This window comes from Camelina sativa, chromosome 11, assembly GCF_030686135.1.
Source record: "Camelina sativa cultivar CO46 ecotype springtype chromosome 11, ASM3068613v1".
NCBI classification, from domain to species: Eukaryota; Viridiplantae; Streptophyta; class Magnoliopsida; order Brassicales; family Brassicaceae; genus Camelina; species Camelina sativa.
The window spans coordinates 32,100,608-32,117,049 of NC_141890.1; the positions used below are offsets into that span (position 1 = coordinate 32,100,608).

The window sequence follows — 16,442 nt, forward strand, 5'->3', positions numbered from 1 at the left end:
TTGGGACTGTAGAAACCCGGACTCCGTCTCAAAGATGTGAAAAAAGTTTGCAAAACTTGAAATGGTAAACTGTGATATACTCCAATTATTCTGGTCTGCGTTTGGTTTAGTTCGGTTCTTACAATTATGTAGTCCGGTTTGGTTCAATCCGGTTAATGATCGGTTCATACTGAAATTTGCAATAAAATTGGAACAGAAACCTGAAAATTTTTTGGAAATTTTACAGAGGATCTTCTCTTCCTCCGCAGCTTCCTCCCTCCTCCGAAGCCCTAGCGTCGGCCATCATAGTTCGATCAGCATTAGTGTATCTAACAAGCAACGCTGCTGTCATCTCTTCAATGAAACGACGGTACGGTCTCCTGTAACCATGTATATATATAAAGCTCCCAAACTCATGTTTTTGTTCAATTTCTAGTGTTAAAATTAAGAGTAAACGAGCTGTTGTGAAGGAAGACAGACTTACTCAACTTCCTGAAGCTCTGATTGTGCAAATACTGTCTCTACTTCCAACAAAAGATGCCGTAGCCACTACTGCTCTGTCTAAACAATGGCAGTCTCACTGGAAGAAGGTACCTGTCCTCATGTTTGATTCTTGCGATCACAAACGTAAGCTCGGGACATTTTCAAAGGATGTTTGCAAATCACTGCTATCACATAAAGCTCCAGTGCTACTAAGTTTGCATCTTGAAGTTGATTTGGATACATGTACTGCCATGGATATTGGGATATTGCTTGGAATCGCATTCGGACGCGATGTGCGTAAGCTCTTACTTGACGTGTACCCCAAGATTAGGAGGAAGAATACTAGGCCATTCAGTTTCCCTCCGACCTTGTTGTATACATGTCAAACACTAGAGACCTTGATACTTAGGTTTCATGCCCTTGTCGATGTCTCTTCTCAATTTTGTCTCAAGTCCCTCAAGACTCTGCATCTTGATTATATGTATTACAAAGACGACAAATCAGTGCGTAACCTGTTATCTGGATGCCCTTGTCTTGAAACTCTGGTCGTGAGACGAGCTGCTTGTGGCGATGGTATCAAATCTTTCGCTATTGAGGTGCCATCTTTGCAGAGTCTATCAGTTCATGATGAAAATGACGGAGTAGACCATTGGGAATACGTGATTAATGCTCCTTCTTTGAAATCCTTGCACATTGATTTGGAGAAGGGTCCTGAAGTTTGTCTAAGTGAGACTTCTCTGAAGCTGGTAGAGGCGAAAATTTCATGTGAAACAATCAGTGAGAAGCTTTTGGGATCTCTAACTTAAGTCAAAATGCTTTCTTTGCTCTTTTGGTCACCCTTGGAGGTAACCTTTATATCTTTGGCAGCTGACTTGTTTTGTTATTACAGTGTTATTGTACTAATAATATTGCATCATTGCTCGTAGTATCCTACTGGTAGTATCTACTATGGGTTGGTAGATTTGTAGATATATACAGGTAAACCGGCATGGTGGAATCTACTTATGTTCATGCTCGATACTTCGCCTACATTACGAGTCCTCAAGCTCCTCATTGATGTACGCATCTACAAGTTCATTTGTCTACATGGTTTTTGGTTTGATGATCTGATATAAATATATAATATGTTACATTGTGTTTCCCTCTCAGCAATGGCATAAGGTTGGAGATCATGTGGTCTGTGAGAAATGGAATCAACCAAAGACTGTTCCTGAATGTTTGTTGCTCCATCTCGAGACATTTGTGTGGGAAGGCTACCAGGGGAAACGCGAAGAAGAGAAAGAGGTAGCGAAATATATACTAAGGAACGCAAGTCGTTTGAAAAAGGTAACGTTCTCCAAAACGAATTGTAGTTCGGAAGAGAGACTTGAGATGCTAAAAGAGTTGGAAAGAGTAGTCAAGACTTCGGATTCATGTCAGTTTGAGTTTAAATGAAGAGTCTTTGATTTGGATTCGGCTTTTTATTTTTTTAATACAATAGATTTTGCCGAGAAACTATTCTAATATGTCGATGTTTTGTATTTGTGTGTTTACGATGATGAAAAAACAGAGTAAGAAAGTAATACTTTTATTGATCTGAAATTTGAATGTATTACAGACTCGATTGTATTGTGTTACAAAGACTCGATCTATACTTATATGAACCGAACCATTGTGTTGTGATAACAGACCACACACAAGACACAACTGGAAAACAGAACAACTTGTGTCCCTTAATCAAATAACTAACTTATACAAATGTGTTGTGTTATGTAAATGTGTTGTGTTATTTAAATATGTTATGTTATGCAAATATGTTGTGATACGAGATTTGATTATGCTTCAACACTCCCCCTTAATCATATCTCGGCTTCACTCCAAGCTTTCTTCTAAGCTCTTCAAATCTTGTAACACTTAAAGCCTTGGTAAGTATATCCGCGAGTTGATCCTCTCCTTTGCAATACTCAAGTTGAATGAGTCATTTGTGCTCAGCCTCTCACGAAATGGTACTTGATCTCTATGTGTTTTGTTCTTCGATGCTGCACCGGATTTTTTCCAATTGCTATTGCAGACTTGTTGTCACAGAAGATGGGAGTCCCTTCTTCAAGTTTTCCGTTTAGAAACGCAGACTTCACATCCATTTGATACAATCTCCACTCCATTTGAGCCGCATACGCAAGTAAGGCTCTTATTGTATCATATCTTGAGACAGGGGCAAATGTCTCAAGATAATCGATTCCATATTCTTGAGAAAAACCTCTTGCAACTAGCCTTGCCTTGTGCTTGATGTGATTTCCACTTGCATCCGTCTTGATCTTATAAATCCACTTCACGCTTATCACATTCTTCTTCTCTGGCTTGTCTACTAGTTTCCATGTTCTGTTTTCTCGATCATTTCTATCTCCTCGCTCATGGACCTTCTCCACTCTTCATCATCACAAGCTTCATCATAAGTTTGTGGTTTTTCATGAGCAAGAAGACAAACTTCTATGACGTGAGCTGTTTCTTTGAGAACCACCTTTTGTGTATTTTCCATGAGTTCTTTCACATTCTTGTATCTCTTTGGAGTTTCTGAGTTGTCTCCTTCTTCATCGCTCACATGATCATTGGTTGGAGACAAAACTGGGATGGAGGTTTCTCTTTCTTCATTGTTCGCATGATCATTGATTTGAGACAGAACATGACTGGAGGTTTCTCCTCGTTGATCTCTTGACTCTTGTGTGTCATTGATGGGTAAGACAACGATCTTATTGACTTCCTCTTGTCTATCCCAACTCCACTTCTTATTCTCTTCAAACTCCACATCTCTCGACACTTCAATTTTTTCATTCTCCAAGATGAGGATTATATAGCCTTTAGATTGATTGCTATAGCCAACAAGAATCCCACGCTTTGCCTTAGCGTCTACTTTTCTCCTTTTCTGATCTAGAATATGCACATAACATATGCTTCCAAACATCTTCAAGTGTGACACGTTTGGCTTGTGTCCACACCACTTCTCCATTGGCGTCATGTCGTCTTCGATTGCTTTTGATGGTAGACGGTTTTGTAGATAAGCCGAAGTATATACCGTTTCTGCCCATAACTTGAGCGGTAATCCTTGCTACACAAGCATTGATCTTGCCATCTCCATCAAGGATCTGTTCTTCCGTTCTGCTGCACCGTTTTGTTGTGGTGAGTAAGGCAAAGTCACTTGCCTATTGATTCCTTATTCTTCACAAAATTGGTTGAATTCTTGTGAAGTGAATTCACCACCTCCATCGGATCTCAACGTCTTGATGGTACAATCTGATTGCTTCTCCACCATTGCTTTGAACTTATTGAATAATAAGAAGGTCTCCGATTTTTGTTTTAGGAAGTATACCCAACACATATGAGTATAGTCATCCAGAAACAATAGAAAATAACGGCTTCCATCAAGTGATTGGTGTTGCATCAGACCACATACATCTGTATGCACAATCTCAAGCTTCTCTTTTGTCTTCGTTTGAGATTCTTTTGGAAAGCTTTTGTGTGACTGCTTCCCAAGGTTACATGCCTCACACACTTCCTTCTTGACTTTAAAACTTGGTAACCCCTTTACCAAGTCATTGTCTTGCATTTGTTGCAGACGCTTGCTACTTACATGGCCAAGTCTTTTGTGCCATGTTTCCTCCATTTGTGCATTTGCCGTCATGGCTTCTTCTTCGACTGAACTTAACTTGATCTTGAAGCTCTTGTTTATCATCTCAATATTCAAGATCTCCTTGCCTTTTGCATCTTTTATGATGCATCTCTTGTCTTGAAAACGTACTTGATAGCCGCTTGAGATGATTTGAGGAACACTCAATAAGTTCTTCTGCAGACCAGGTACTAAGAATACATTCTTAATGATTTTTTTGCCATGGCTAGTCATGACGGTAATATCTCCTTTACCGGCTATCATGATTGTATCTCCATTTCCGACTCTAATTGGTACTTTGATACTTCTGTTGATGTGAGAGAAGTACCGTTCTTCTTTCGTCATATGATTTGTGCAGCCACTGTCGATCAGCCAAACATATGCGCCTAAAGTTGTGGTTGATTCCTCACTTGCACTAAACAGCATATGATCTTCACTTAAGTCTTCTTCTTCGATACTTACATATGCTCTCTCTTTGTTCTTTGAGCGACATTCATTGGAGTAGTGGCCGATCCTACCACACTTGTAACACTTGATGTTACTCTTCTGTTTCTTGCCATGATCATCTTTCTTCGGTTTGTTTCGACACTCTTCTTCTGTGTGGTTGTTACTCTTGTGAAAACCACACCACCTCTTGCCTTGATTGACATGGCTGTTGGTGTTGTCTCGTTTGAAACCGGATTCTCATCATTTGGAACGAACATAGAACGCTCCCTCTCTTGTGCTTTCTTCTCTTGCAATAACTCTCGCTTCTTGTGCTTTTAAGATACCAAGAAGTTATGACATTGTTAGTGAATCCAAATCGCGAGTTTGCTCTAGGATACTAACAATGCTATCAAACTTGGCTGGGAGAGAGATGAGTATCTTCTGTATGAGTTGTGAGTTTGATTTCTTTTCACCATGATAAGTTAATTGATTTTCCAAAACAATTAACTTATCGGTAAATGTCTTGATGTCGTTGTTGTCATACATCTTTAGATTTTCATACTCTCTACGCAGTGGTTGGAGTTTAACCAATCAGACTTGTGGAGAGCCTTGATATTCATCCTTCAACGCATCCCACGCCTCTTTTGATGATGATGCTGCTGCAATTCGTGAGAAGATTTGATCAGTTACGGCGGTTTGCAAAATTTGCAAAGTCATCGTATCATTCGCCTCTGCTTGTTCTCTGAGCGTCTTTGCTCTTGCAGTTTCAGGGGTTTCTCCCTCTTGCACCGGTCCAGCCGGCACGCCTTCTTCAACCACCGACCATAGTTTTCTGGTTCGAAATATGGTTGCCATCTTGATGCTCCAGAAGTCGTACTTCTCCCCATCGAATATAGGGATCACTTGATGTGAGGAGCCTTGCATCGTCTCTGCTTTTTGCGGATGACGATACGATCTCTCTTGTTCTCTCTTTTAGTGTTTTCTCTCTGGTCTTCTCAATCGCAAAGCTCTGATACCATGTTGATGTTTTGTATTTGTGTGTTTACGATGATGAAAAAACAGAGTAAGAAAGTAATACTTTTATTGATCTGAAATTTGAATGTATTATAGACTCGATTGTATTGTGTTACAAAGACTTGATCTATACTTATATGAACCGAACCATTGTGTTGTGATAACAGACCAGACACAACTTCTTTGATCAAAAGACACAACTGTAAAACAGAACAACTTGCGTCCCTTAATCAAATAACTAACTTATACAAATGTGATGTGCTATGTAAATGTGTTGTGTTATGTAAATATGTTATGTTATGCAAATATGTTGTGATACGGGATTTGATTATGCTTCAACACAATCTACTATACTGAAGAGAGTAATACAATACACATTACATGTGAATAAGTATATACAGCATTTTGTTTGGTTCGGTTTGATCCGTTCTATTTATAAGAAATCAGTGTTGCAATAGTTGGAAGGATCATGATCATCATCAACAACGTTGTAATAGAGAGAAGAAGGTTTGCCATCAAAAGTAGAGACAAGTCGATGTGGAGAAAGACCGCAGTACCGATGGCTTAATCTCGCCTCGCAGATTTCAATCACTCTCTTAAACATTTTATCTTCTCTTATCATCGGTTGCTCCACAAACTCCACCAATGGCATCCACTGAAAACACACAACAATCGTCATAATTTGGACCCTTTGTAGACTCTTAACTACAAACTTGTTATTACATTTACCTTTGCGGCTTCGATCTCAAGACTATCGATGGTTATCTTATCAGAGAGAGGTCTCAACATACAGATGAAGAACAGATCAGATTTCTCAAAAGCAACGTTGTGAGCATGTCTGAAAGCTATAACCTCTGAGAACTCTGTATCTACCTAAAGAACACAACACAACAAGGCCAAATATGGTTATGATCGTGGGAATTTTTCAATTAAAAATCAAGATTTATACTAATGTTCTCGGATATAATTACCCCAGTTTCCTCCTTGACTTCTCTTACGGCACCAGAGAAAATTTCTTCAGATTCATTTATAAACCCTGTTGGTAACTTCCATAGACCTGTAATCGATGGAGCACAATACTTTTCTTGTACCACAAGCACCTCTTTATGTTGATTTAATACAAAACCTCCAACACCAACTTGATGTGAAGCATTTGCAGGAAGCATACTAGGTTCCTCCTCCGGTATCCAATATGTTAACATCACATATCCTTTCTCTGCATGATGATACTCAAAACCTTCCTGCAAAAATCCACAAAACATCATTAACTTGCATACACAAATCAACTCTGCTTTATCAGACAAGGTCAAGCACCATTTTCATATTGTTTACCTTTATAGCTATTGGGACAAATTCTGATTGTTCCACAGGTAACTTTAACCAAACTCCTTTCTTCCCCTACAAAATTTCCCCCCAATTGATAAAAATTGGTCAGAGATAAATGACTTTTTAGTAAAAATGGGTTTAAGATTTCTACAGGGTTTTTAGTTTACCTTTCTTCTCCAGTCGGAAAGAGAAGCTCGAAGAATAGAAGCGAAAGCGTAAGGATTTGATGGTAATTTTTCATGATCAACGATTACTCCACCATACGCATCATCATTAGCATCAAGTAATAATCTTTCTTTAACAGAACTTATCAGTGTTCTGCTTTTTAGGTTTACTCCATTGATCTTGTACCCTAGATCTGAATTAGTTGCAGCTGTGCGTTCTCCATAAGCAAATTGGCTCGTTGTGTTGGTATCACTTGATGATATTGCCCTTGGCCCTTCAACTTTTCATCCAAATGCAGAGGAATTTAAAAATCATTTTTAAAATTATACAAAAAAAAAATTAAAGAAATAACTTATTGTGAAGAGGAAGTGATTTTTAGGTGTTATTATTACCTCTGGAATAACAGAACTTTGGAGACATTGGAACACCAGAAAATGGCTGTCTGAAACTGTGCATAAAACCCAAATGTGTTCTTCCAATAACAGTAACCTCAGAGACAGATATAGAATCCATTGGAGATCAAAGAAGATCTCGAACTTAGATCTATGTGAGAAAAAAAAAAGGTTTTTACTATAAATGGACAGCGATTAAAGAACTTAGAAGTTGCTTACAAGCGATTGAGCAGATTAAAATCTTAAATAAGAATGAAATGAAGAAGAAAGAGAAATGTATGTAATGAGAGATTTTTTTGAGGCACACTTATAATGTGTGGTGTAAAGTGAATCGAGTGGTTAAGTGAGAAATGAGAAAAGGAAAGCCAAGAACAGTTTCAATATCTTACATCAAAAGACAAAATACACGTGAATTTCTTCTTGAGCTACGATTTTTATTTTTCAACCGGCCAGATATATTACAAACCCTATTAATATATGTAAATTTTATTCTAATACTACATATATATAGCTAAAGCTACGTGTTTTTTTTTCATTTGGTTGAATAAAGACATATAGGCAGATAGGCTACGTGTTGTGTCTATCTATTACAATAAATAATGATGTCTTGGGGATTTTATACAGTTTTTAGAAGGAATATAAAATATCTTATATAGACAGACTTATATAGAATGTCTTTTATATAAAATGTAACAAAACATCCTTTAATAATACACCAACTCAATTATATATAGTGAAATGGATGGAGTATTATTTTGAAACATTATACTTACTTCTTAATTATAGTATTTTCTTAATTATCTATCAGGTTAATAAAATATTCCAAAGTTTTTGGAAATAAACTTACACGATAGTGGCAGGATTTTTAATTCAAATCAACAAAGTAAAAGCAAATTAGTGTACGAAAAATACAGGAGAACAAAAAAGGAATCAATAAGTTAGGTATCAGAGAATCTTTAACAAGTTCAAGAGAGTTGTCTGTACGAAGGAATCTTCATGAGTTCAAGGATATGGATAAAACGGATATTATCTCAATGATCCGATCCCTCTCCTTCAAGAAGAGGGTCTTTCTTCCTCAACAGTCAACACTCTTTCATAATCTCGTTCGTTGATTTATAAATAAAGCGTGTATGTACCCCTCACGCAGTAATCGACGGCAGTAATCGACGGCAGTAATCGACGAGAGTGGGATAATACAGCATCTGGTTGTTGCTCAAGCTTACGTGGATATGGGCCTTGGTGACTTAGATATCTTGTCCTCTCTGTTTTATATTTAGTAAATTAATAATATAAATATCACAAAAAAAAACTTGGATTTTTGGTTTGTGATCAATGATCATGTTGGGGAAAAGAATAGGGTTCTAAATACTTGTAATCAAGATTGTGTATACAATTTTGTTTCGACATTGGATAACATTGGCCTTACTTTTTCTTTTCCGACAAACCAAATATATTATATCATAGAGAGATTACAAGATACAAAATATTTTGCTAAATATGTAAAGATTTACTTATCTATGTAGTTTTTTTCACAAAAAAAATGTATGTAAATAAATAACGATGATTTTGTCCAAAAAAATAAAAAAAAATAACGATGAGATGTATTACTAATTAAGTTTGCGTTATGGACAGGACAATGATGACGTTTAGAAAAATGAAATGCAATAATTGGAAATTATGGAAGGATTAGGTATTGTCCACGTAGGATAATTAGGTAACCTGATGAAGTGCATGATGATCCACATTCGTGATAACATTGTGTCTTCCATATTACAATTTAAATAAGTTTTTAACAATTTGAGTTTGTTTGGATAATGATGTAATGCCAACCATCATCATTCCTGGTCGGGTTTTTCAAATAAAATATGTTTGGATATTGAATAGTCGTAGGATGACGAACCATTCTATGGTACTCTATATATAGAACATATATATAATACTAGCCTAGTAATTTTAATATGCAAGTTATTTTGTGATCGAGGCAGAAACCACATACTATACCTATACATATATTAACCGAATAAAATTGATTACGGTTCATCTTTGAAACGCTTTGTATAATCCGGTTTCATCAACGGATTACAACTCAAATTAAGAAATTTTAGGTAAAGACTATTTGTATAGTTTCAGTTTTTTCGATGTATATATTAATTAGATATGTTGCTGTAGAACTTATCCATCCAGACCAGAACTTCTAGATATGTTTAGAGAGAAAGATATTAGATTCTTCACTGTTGTTCAAAAAAAAAGAAAAAGAAAAAAAGATTCTTCACATGACATACTGTCAAGGTCTAGAACACAAGGCCCATTTATTAGTGTAATCAATGAGATAATGTAGTGAACTGAAAAATGTTACAAGACCCAACGAGATTCTTCGGTTTTTAATTCTTAATGGTCTTCCAAATTAGATGTCAAATACTAAAAATACCAAGAAATAATCTTCTAGATAAAAAAATGATATGGCTTTACATATTATTCGTCATGTGTTTTACCAAGTACGCAAAAGTCTACCCACGTGCGACATCGTTTTGACCAAGTGTATCCATCATTATTTATCCTAAAGACAAAACTGAATCGACTTGTTCAGACCTGAGACATGTTCACGGTTCTGCATTTATTGTGTCTTCAACTCTTGCCGGTCAATTTCAGGAGTATGAATACGTTCTTTTTATATACGACGAGGTTCTAGCTAGCTGATAAAATTCTTCAATGTCAAATTTGCATTGAATTATACTGCTCATCTAATTCATTATACTACTACTCATAATGTGAATTCTTCAATCACAATGTCAACTTTATAAAATTCTTCAATGTCAAATTACATTAATTCTTCAATTTCATGAGTATTATTTATAAGTTGAATTACTCCGATTTTTTCTACTACGTTACTACTCATAATCAATTATATATGTAAAACTTTATTGTGATTTGTGAAAAAAAAAAAAAGAATGAACAAATAGAAGTAAGCATAAATACGAACAAATTGATTTTTTTTTACATTAATTCTATAATTTCAGGAGTGTTATTTATAAGTTGAATTACTCTGATTTTTTCTACTACACTCATAATGAATTAATACGTAAAACGTTATTGTGATTTGTGAAAAATAATAAAAAAAAAAAAGAAAGAACAAATAGAAGTAAGCAAAGATATGAACAAATGGAATATTTTTTAATTTTAAATGTTTATCGCATGCACCTACGTGTACCATAAGTCCACGTCAGCATACACATCGCCAAAAAAAAAAAATCAAACAACGGTCAATTGTGAATAACCAAACGATGGGTGAGGAGATAACGGCGACAGAAGCGGAAAGTTAAGAAACCCCGTTAAATCCCAGTCGCTGCATAACGGAAACGTCTCTCCACCGTCACCGTCAACGCCCTGTTCCGTCTTCAACACTTTCTCGACCACAGTCGTCTCATCGACGACATCGTCTCTCTTCCGTTTCTTCTCAGCTTCGTCGGCGGCGCGTGGTAGTTTCCACTTCCCAACCTCGAGAGGGAAGTTCAAAATGGCCTTCGAACCTCGTAGTCTAAACGCCGCTTCGTCGTAAGCTCTAGCCGCTTGAATCGCTGTGTCGAACGTTCCGAGCCAAACGCGAGAACCGCGTTTGTTCGGGTCTCTAATCTCCGCCGCGAACTTCCCCCACGGTCTTTGTCTCACTCCTCTGTAATGTTTCTTCTCTTCTTCAGTAACCACCGGTTCAGTAACTTCCGGTTTAGGATCCTCGGCGACGAATTGGAACCACTCGGTTTTAGCTGGAAGCGAGATCTTCAACGGCGGTTTTCGTAGCTCCGGTTCTAATTGAGTTTGGTCTGACGGTTTAAAATCGAAATCGGAAAGAGAGACTTGGGGGGAGTCGTCGAATATAAAATCGAAGAATCTGGGATTATCGAGATCGATGATTTCTTCGGGTTTGCATTCAGGGAAGAACATAGAAGAAGAGTCGGAGCTAGATTCGGATGGTGCTGGTTCGTGTCTAGCCACGGGAGAGATCTCGTCTAGTAGGTGTTTCTCGATGAACCAAAGTGCAGATACTTCGTTAGGAGTGGCCATTTGGTATAATTTTTGAAGTTTCAGGTAATTAAGTAATATTCAAAAGCTTAATTAGAGAAGGATTTGATTTGAGTAGAGAAGAGGGAGTGGAAAGATGTATATATACTACAAGAAGAACCGTAAGGGGGACTTTGTCGTCAAGTGGACTTTTTCAATGGAGTTTTTTTTTTTTTTTTTTGAATTTAAAAATCAAGAAACAAAGAAGAAGAAGGAGCGAACGAACCATCCTTTTTTATTTTATTTATAATAAAGAGGCATTTATGATCAGGTGTAGAAGAGAGCACCACTTGGAATTGGGTTTCGTGTTTCGTGGACTTTGAGCCGTTGGATCATATGACTGGATTCGTCTCGTCGACATTGTTTTTGTGATCGTTCCGTTTTGCACTTGTTCTCTACAACAATCTTTTCGTATTAACAAATGATTTTACATTTTAAAGCTAAGAGAAATATCGTCGTATACTTTTAAGTGAAAACGCATATTTTCCTTTATTCAATTATTATATCATATTATTAGACGTAAACTTGTGATCAATCAATACACTCTTTTAATAGTCTCCAAATAGTTGAACAAACCCAAATTTTCAAGTATTGTAACGTATGAATCTGATCCATGTATAATCCATATAGTAAATAACAAAAATGACTTTTAGATCTGTCTGTCTTCAACAAATTTTATATGCTAATGAGAACACCTAAGTATCACTATTTCTATTTACGTTTAATATCTTGTTAAGCAAATAACATATATGATCGTAATAATTACAGAGTGTACAATTTACATGTTGTTTTCCAAGCGCAGATTTTGCTGCCCCCATCCGCACTTAGGCTTTCTTTACGTAGTACAGTGTGTGAATGTGGTTTTTACTAATACGGTAATACCTACCCAGTCTTCCCACTTTCCGGAATATGCTTTTATTGTTTACTGATTCCAAATATAATGCTGCAAACAATTCCTTTTTCGAATGGAAATGCATGAGCCTTTCCTCGTCTTTTCATTCCGCTTTATCATTTCTTCGTAGTTTAAGACTAGAACTACCCCAATTAATATTGCATAATTATATTGTTTTGGGGATAAACTTGCCTGCATCTACGTCTAACTACTTTTACATTTTAGCTTATTATGATATATCGTATCTACTCCATTATTTTGTTTACTCGATCACTTTATTTTGTGTTCATATAAGTTAACTGGTTACGTAGTTTATAGAAGTGAACGTTTTTCATTCACTTAATATTTTATAGGTAAATTTTACTCAAATATTGAATAAAATCGATTTACAAAAAAAAAGAAAAAAATCAACACCAAATTCACAAAAGAAATAACCCGTTGTAGTTGAAGGACATTTTATATCAACCGGCTAATCTAGCTAGCACGGGAATATAAATAGTGTGTTGTAAGAATATACACCTATATGATTGAAGCCAACATTGTATAATCCTTCTGAAGATATTTTTTTACATGGTAAACAAAGAGACGTAAAACCCAAATGTCAATAGTTCAACTAATAAAAATTAGTATAAAATTTATCATGTAATCTATAAGTCATCAGTTCGGATGACACTTGCACGACCCTAAACCTAAATCCGTGTAATTATTAGAAAAAACGATAGTAAACCATTAATGTCTAACCAAACATGTACAACTAGTTAGCAGTTATGATTAGTTCGATGCATAATGGAGGATTTAGTAAGCAGAACAAGAGAAAGAGTCAAGTCAATGCATACGGCCTTCAATTGACAGATTATACATAAACTCCATTTTAAAATATTATTTTAAAAGATTATAGTGAATTATATGTTGGTTTCGTATTTACTTTGCTCGATCTTCATGCACTGCACCACCTCCACCTGCTCCAATTAATTTTATACCTTATGAATATAAAACATTATTCTGTACGTTATGACCATGCACGTGAAAGATTTTACACGGTGCATTAACTTGTTTGTAGAATGAATTAACTACAACGAGTCACTAGATTCTAGAAAGCCATGTTATCATTACAAAGAAATAAAATAAAATTTAATTTATCACTTTTAGAAAAGATTGATTGTTTTTGCCCCAAAAAAAGAAAGAAAAAAGTTTGATTGTAAGCATTGTAGCAATCCCTCTCAATTCTAGTCGTTGGCCTTTTCGATTTACAATAAACGTAAAATTTGCAGTGTCTGTATGAATTTGATCATATCATGAAGGAATGAGAAGTTTTGTACTTAATAACAAAAAAGAGTACTTTAACCAACGAAACTTTTCCTTACAAAAAAAATGATAAAACAAAGAAAAACCTATAAATGACAATCACCATATATGTGAACCAATATGGTCACCATTTATAACAGCTGTTGCTCGAAATCGAGTAATCCCATACAAGTTTGTTTTATAGTTTTCTGTCGTTATGGGACAATACATTTTTCGTCACATAAATGATTAACTACTTTTTCCGTATAAATCTACACTACAAAATTTCAAAGGTCAAGAAAATAATATTCAGTGGAAAATAACAATTTTAATTGATCAATGATGCATAAACAACAATATTCACCAACCAATCTTCAACGTAACCACTACTGTAACATTAGAAAATGGGATAATTAGTAATAGTGAATCTTGTTTTAAAAATAAATACTTATTATTTTGTAAAGAATCTTTGAATTCTCATCTAATGTTCTACTAGGTACTACTAACCCGCGAAAACTACAGGCTAGACTTTTTTCTGAATTTTTTTAATAATTCATTTTGTTATTATGTTATTTATAAAGGTTTGTGATTAAAAAATCGGTTTGTTTATATTAAAATTTTTGTATTTTAAAAATGTTTATTGGAAACCTGTCAATAAAACATTTGCATGTAATGAATAAATTTTTTAAACTTTAGTCAATTAAACGGAACTGTTATATATTTTATTCAATTTGTTTTTTGATAAATATTTTAACTCGTGCTGGAAAATTTTTTTTGATAAAATTTGTAGTTATATAGATTTTATTCGATTAAAATTTTAAAATCTTAGCTGTTATATATATATTTTTTAAGTGTAAATTAGTTTTGATTCTAATAGATTTTTTTTTACTTTTTTACAATTTATTTTATTTTATGTATCTTCAATTTTCGTTTTTTATTTAATTAATTAATTTTAATTAAGGTTTTCAATTGAATGTAATGGTTAGTTTCATATTAGTATTTTCCAATTAATATAATAAAATTATATATTATATCATACCAAAAAAATTATCGTCTTTGTCTGGAAGAAAAATCAAACATTGCGGTGGGAACGCACGTGCGGGTTGTTTGCATGTATGGAATTGAGTTTTGCTACAAATAGAAGAAAATGTTTGAAAAGTCATATAGTCAAACAAGACTAGAATTGGTCAATTTCAAACTTTTTGAATTGCTGATGCACAATGCCTCTCCCCCTTATTAGCTTTAAATTGTACTTTTCTTTTCTTGTATAATCATAAGTTAGTTTAAATTCATATGTTCTATTCTTATGAAACAAATATCATTTTAACAAAATTTATTCATATGTTGGTTGAAATAAATTAGGTATTGGTTTAAATTAACAAATACATTCGATTGTAAATTAAAAATAATCAGTGTTTTTATCTAAGTCAATTTAAGATTATGATATACTATGGAAGTGAAGAGCTTTTTTTTTGTCGAAAATTTTATAAACTAAAATAGTTTAACGATCCAAACATAAAAAGTCAGAATATTTGATCGATAAAATGTAAAAATAATCTGATCACCAAATTTTAATTGAAAAGTATTTTGATTATAGAGATTTTGTGAATAAATTCGAAATCCTAATCATATGACTGAGATATAGTCTAATTAGTCACGTTGGAAAATGATCCCACAACCACATCAATGAATCTGCAAAATTTATATCATCATTTTTTTGTATTGTTTAAAATATTTACCGATTCTATCTATTTTCATCGTCTATAGTTTGTACATTACACTAACTATTGCTTATTTTATATGATGACTTTCGTTTATCCATGAATCATGTTTTTGCTAAAATTGAACTATAATTTGTTACCTTTTTACACAACATTTATGTTATAAATGAAAAATTATAGTAGTAAAATAATTTTGAAAATTTGTGAACAACACATTGGTCAAAATCACATTTTTTATACATGGTGGATCTCATATTTTTATTGGTTGAAAAGATGTACTTCTTTATAAGAGGATTCAAACATGTTGTTATGTAATATGAAAAAATATTATTTACAAAATATGATTACCAATTAGTCTACAACATAATAAGATTATGAACAACAAAACTCAAGATTATTTTAAGCAAATGTATTCATGTGTGTTCTCTAACTAATCAACCAAATCAAATATTATGAAAATAAGATTATAAAAATTATTATTAATGTAAATTTTCTTTCAGAATTTGTTAAAAATACACTTTTTAAATACTTTTTTTCAAAAATATATTATTTTTTTGGTCATTTTCATTTTTACCTTCATTTAATCGGCTCTTGCCAGCGATTTTTCTTGATTTGTTCATCTTCCGCAAGAGTAAGAACTTACTCTTCGATTCAACTGATAAAATTTCTCTGATTATTGTTCACTGAGTTGATTTTGTGTGATTTGCATTTTATCTGTTCTTGTTGTTTTGGTTGATTATTTTGTTTCGATGTCTCATTTCTGTCATTTTTTTTACGTCTGTCTCTTTGCAATTCTTATTTTGAAATTGGTTTGTTTGTGGTTTTTACTAATAGAAATCGTTTGTAATGATTGATAGATGAGACATTCTGAGAGATTCTTACTGAGGAAGTGGGAAGATATTTGGAAGAAGAACTGGGTGATTAAATTAGGTATTGGTTGAAATATATATATATATATTTTAATAAACGGATGATTCTATTCATTCAAACATAAGCATTACAAGAAGGGGGATAAAGTATCCCAAAGTTTAAGAGGTTACAAGCATAAACTTTTCCCAAAGCCA

At 34.2% G+C, this 16,442-nt stretch overlaps 3 protein-coding genes across 3 annotated transcripts; 1 reads left to right on the forward strand and 2 right to left on the reverse strand.

Moving 5' to 3' along the window:
- Positions 1 to 61: 61 nt before the first annotated feature.
- On the forward strand, positions 62 to 1,896 carry LOC147934693 (putative F-box/FBD/LRR-repeat protein At4g13965). Its single transcript, XM_087472742.1, has 5 exons — positions 62 to 114; positions 227 to 361; positions 416 to 1,208; positions 1,431 to 1,520; positions 1,612 to 1,896. The coding sequence occupies exons 1-5, from the start codon at positions 62 to 64 to the stop codon at positions 1,894 to 1,896; spliced, it is 1,356 nt and encodes a 451-aa protein (XP_087328868.1).
- A 3,977-nt stretch (positions 1,897 to 5,873) lies between these two features.
- LOC104724640 (nudix hydrolase 8) lies at positions 5,874 to 8,016 on the reverse strand. The gene is made up of 6 exons (XM_010443181.3): positions 7,426 to 8,016; positions 7,036 to 7,313; positions 6,875 to 6,940; positions 6,514 to 6,783; positions 6,272 to 6,415; positions 5,874 to 6,197 (listed from the first exon to the last, which is right to left on the reverse strand). Exons 1-6 carry the CDS (start codon positions 7,544 to 7,546, stop codon positions 5,976 to 5,978), a joined length of 1,101 nt encoding a protein of 366 aa, XP_010441483.1. The 5' UTR covers positions 7,547 to 8,016; the 3' UTR covers positions 5,874 to 5,975.
- A 2,561-nt stretch (positions 8,017 to 10,577) lies between these two features.
- LOC104724641 (ethylene-responsive transcription factor 5) lies at positions 10,578 to 11,693 on the reverse strand. The gene has a single exon (XM_010443182.2). The coding sequence runs from the start codon at positions 11,482 to 11,484 to the stop codon at positions 10,675 to 10,677; it is 810 nt and encodes a 269-aa protein (XP_010441484.1). The 5' UTR covers positions 11,485 to 11,693; the 3' UTR covers positions 10,578 to 10,674.
- Positions 11,694 to 16,442: the final 4,749 nt, after the last annotated feature.

What these genes read in the sequence shown, in the direction of transcription:
- LOC147934693 (XM_087472742.1), top strand. Translation starts at nt 62, where the DNA reads ATGGTAAACTGTGATATACTCCAATTATTCTGGTCTGCGTTTGGTTTA. An exon ending in AAACGACGGTACGGTCTCCT is followed by an intron (nt 362 to 415) that starts GTAACCATGTAT and finishes TTCAATTTCTAG; the next exon opens with TGTTAAAATTAAGAGTAAAC. An exon ending in GTGAGACTTCTCTGAAGCTG is followed by an intron (nt 1,209 to 1,430) that starts GTAGAGGCGAAA and finishes GTAGATTTGTAG; the next exon opens with ATATATACAGGTAAACCGGC.
- LOC104724640 (XM_010443181.3), bottom strand. Translation starts at nt 7,546, where the DNA reads ATGGATTCTATATCTGTCTCTGAGGTTACTGTTATTGGAAGAACACAT. An exon ending in AAGTCAAGGAGGAAACTGGG is followed by an intron (nt 6,416 to 6,513) that starts GTAATTATATCC and finishes TGTGTTCTTTAG; the next exon opens with GTAGATACAGAGTTCTCAGA. An exon ending in TTGAGATCGAAGCCGCAAAG is followed by an intron (nt 6,198 to 6,271) that starts GTAAATGTAATA and finishes GTGTGTTTTCAG; the next exon opens with TGGATGCCATTGGTGGAGTT.
- LOC104724641 (XM_010443182.2), bottom strand. Translation starts at nt 11,484, where the DNA reads ATGGCCACTCCTAACGAAGTATCTGCACTTTGGTTCATCGAGAAACAC.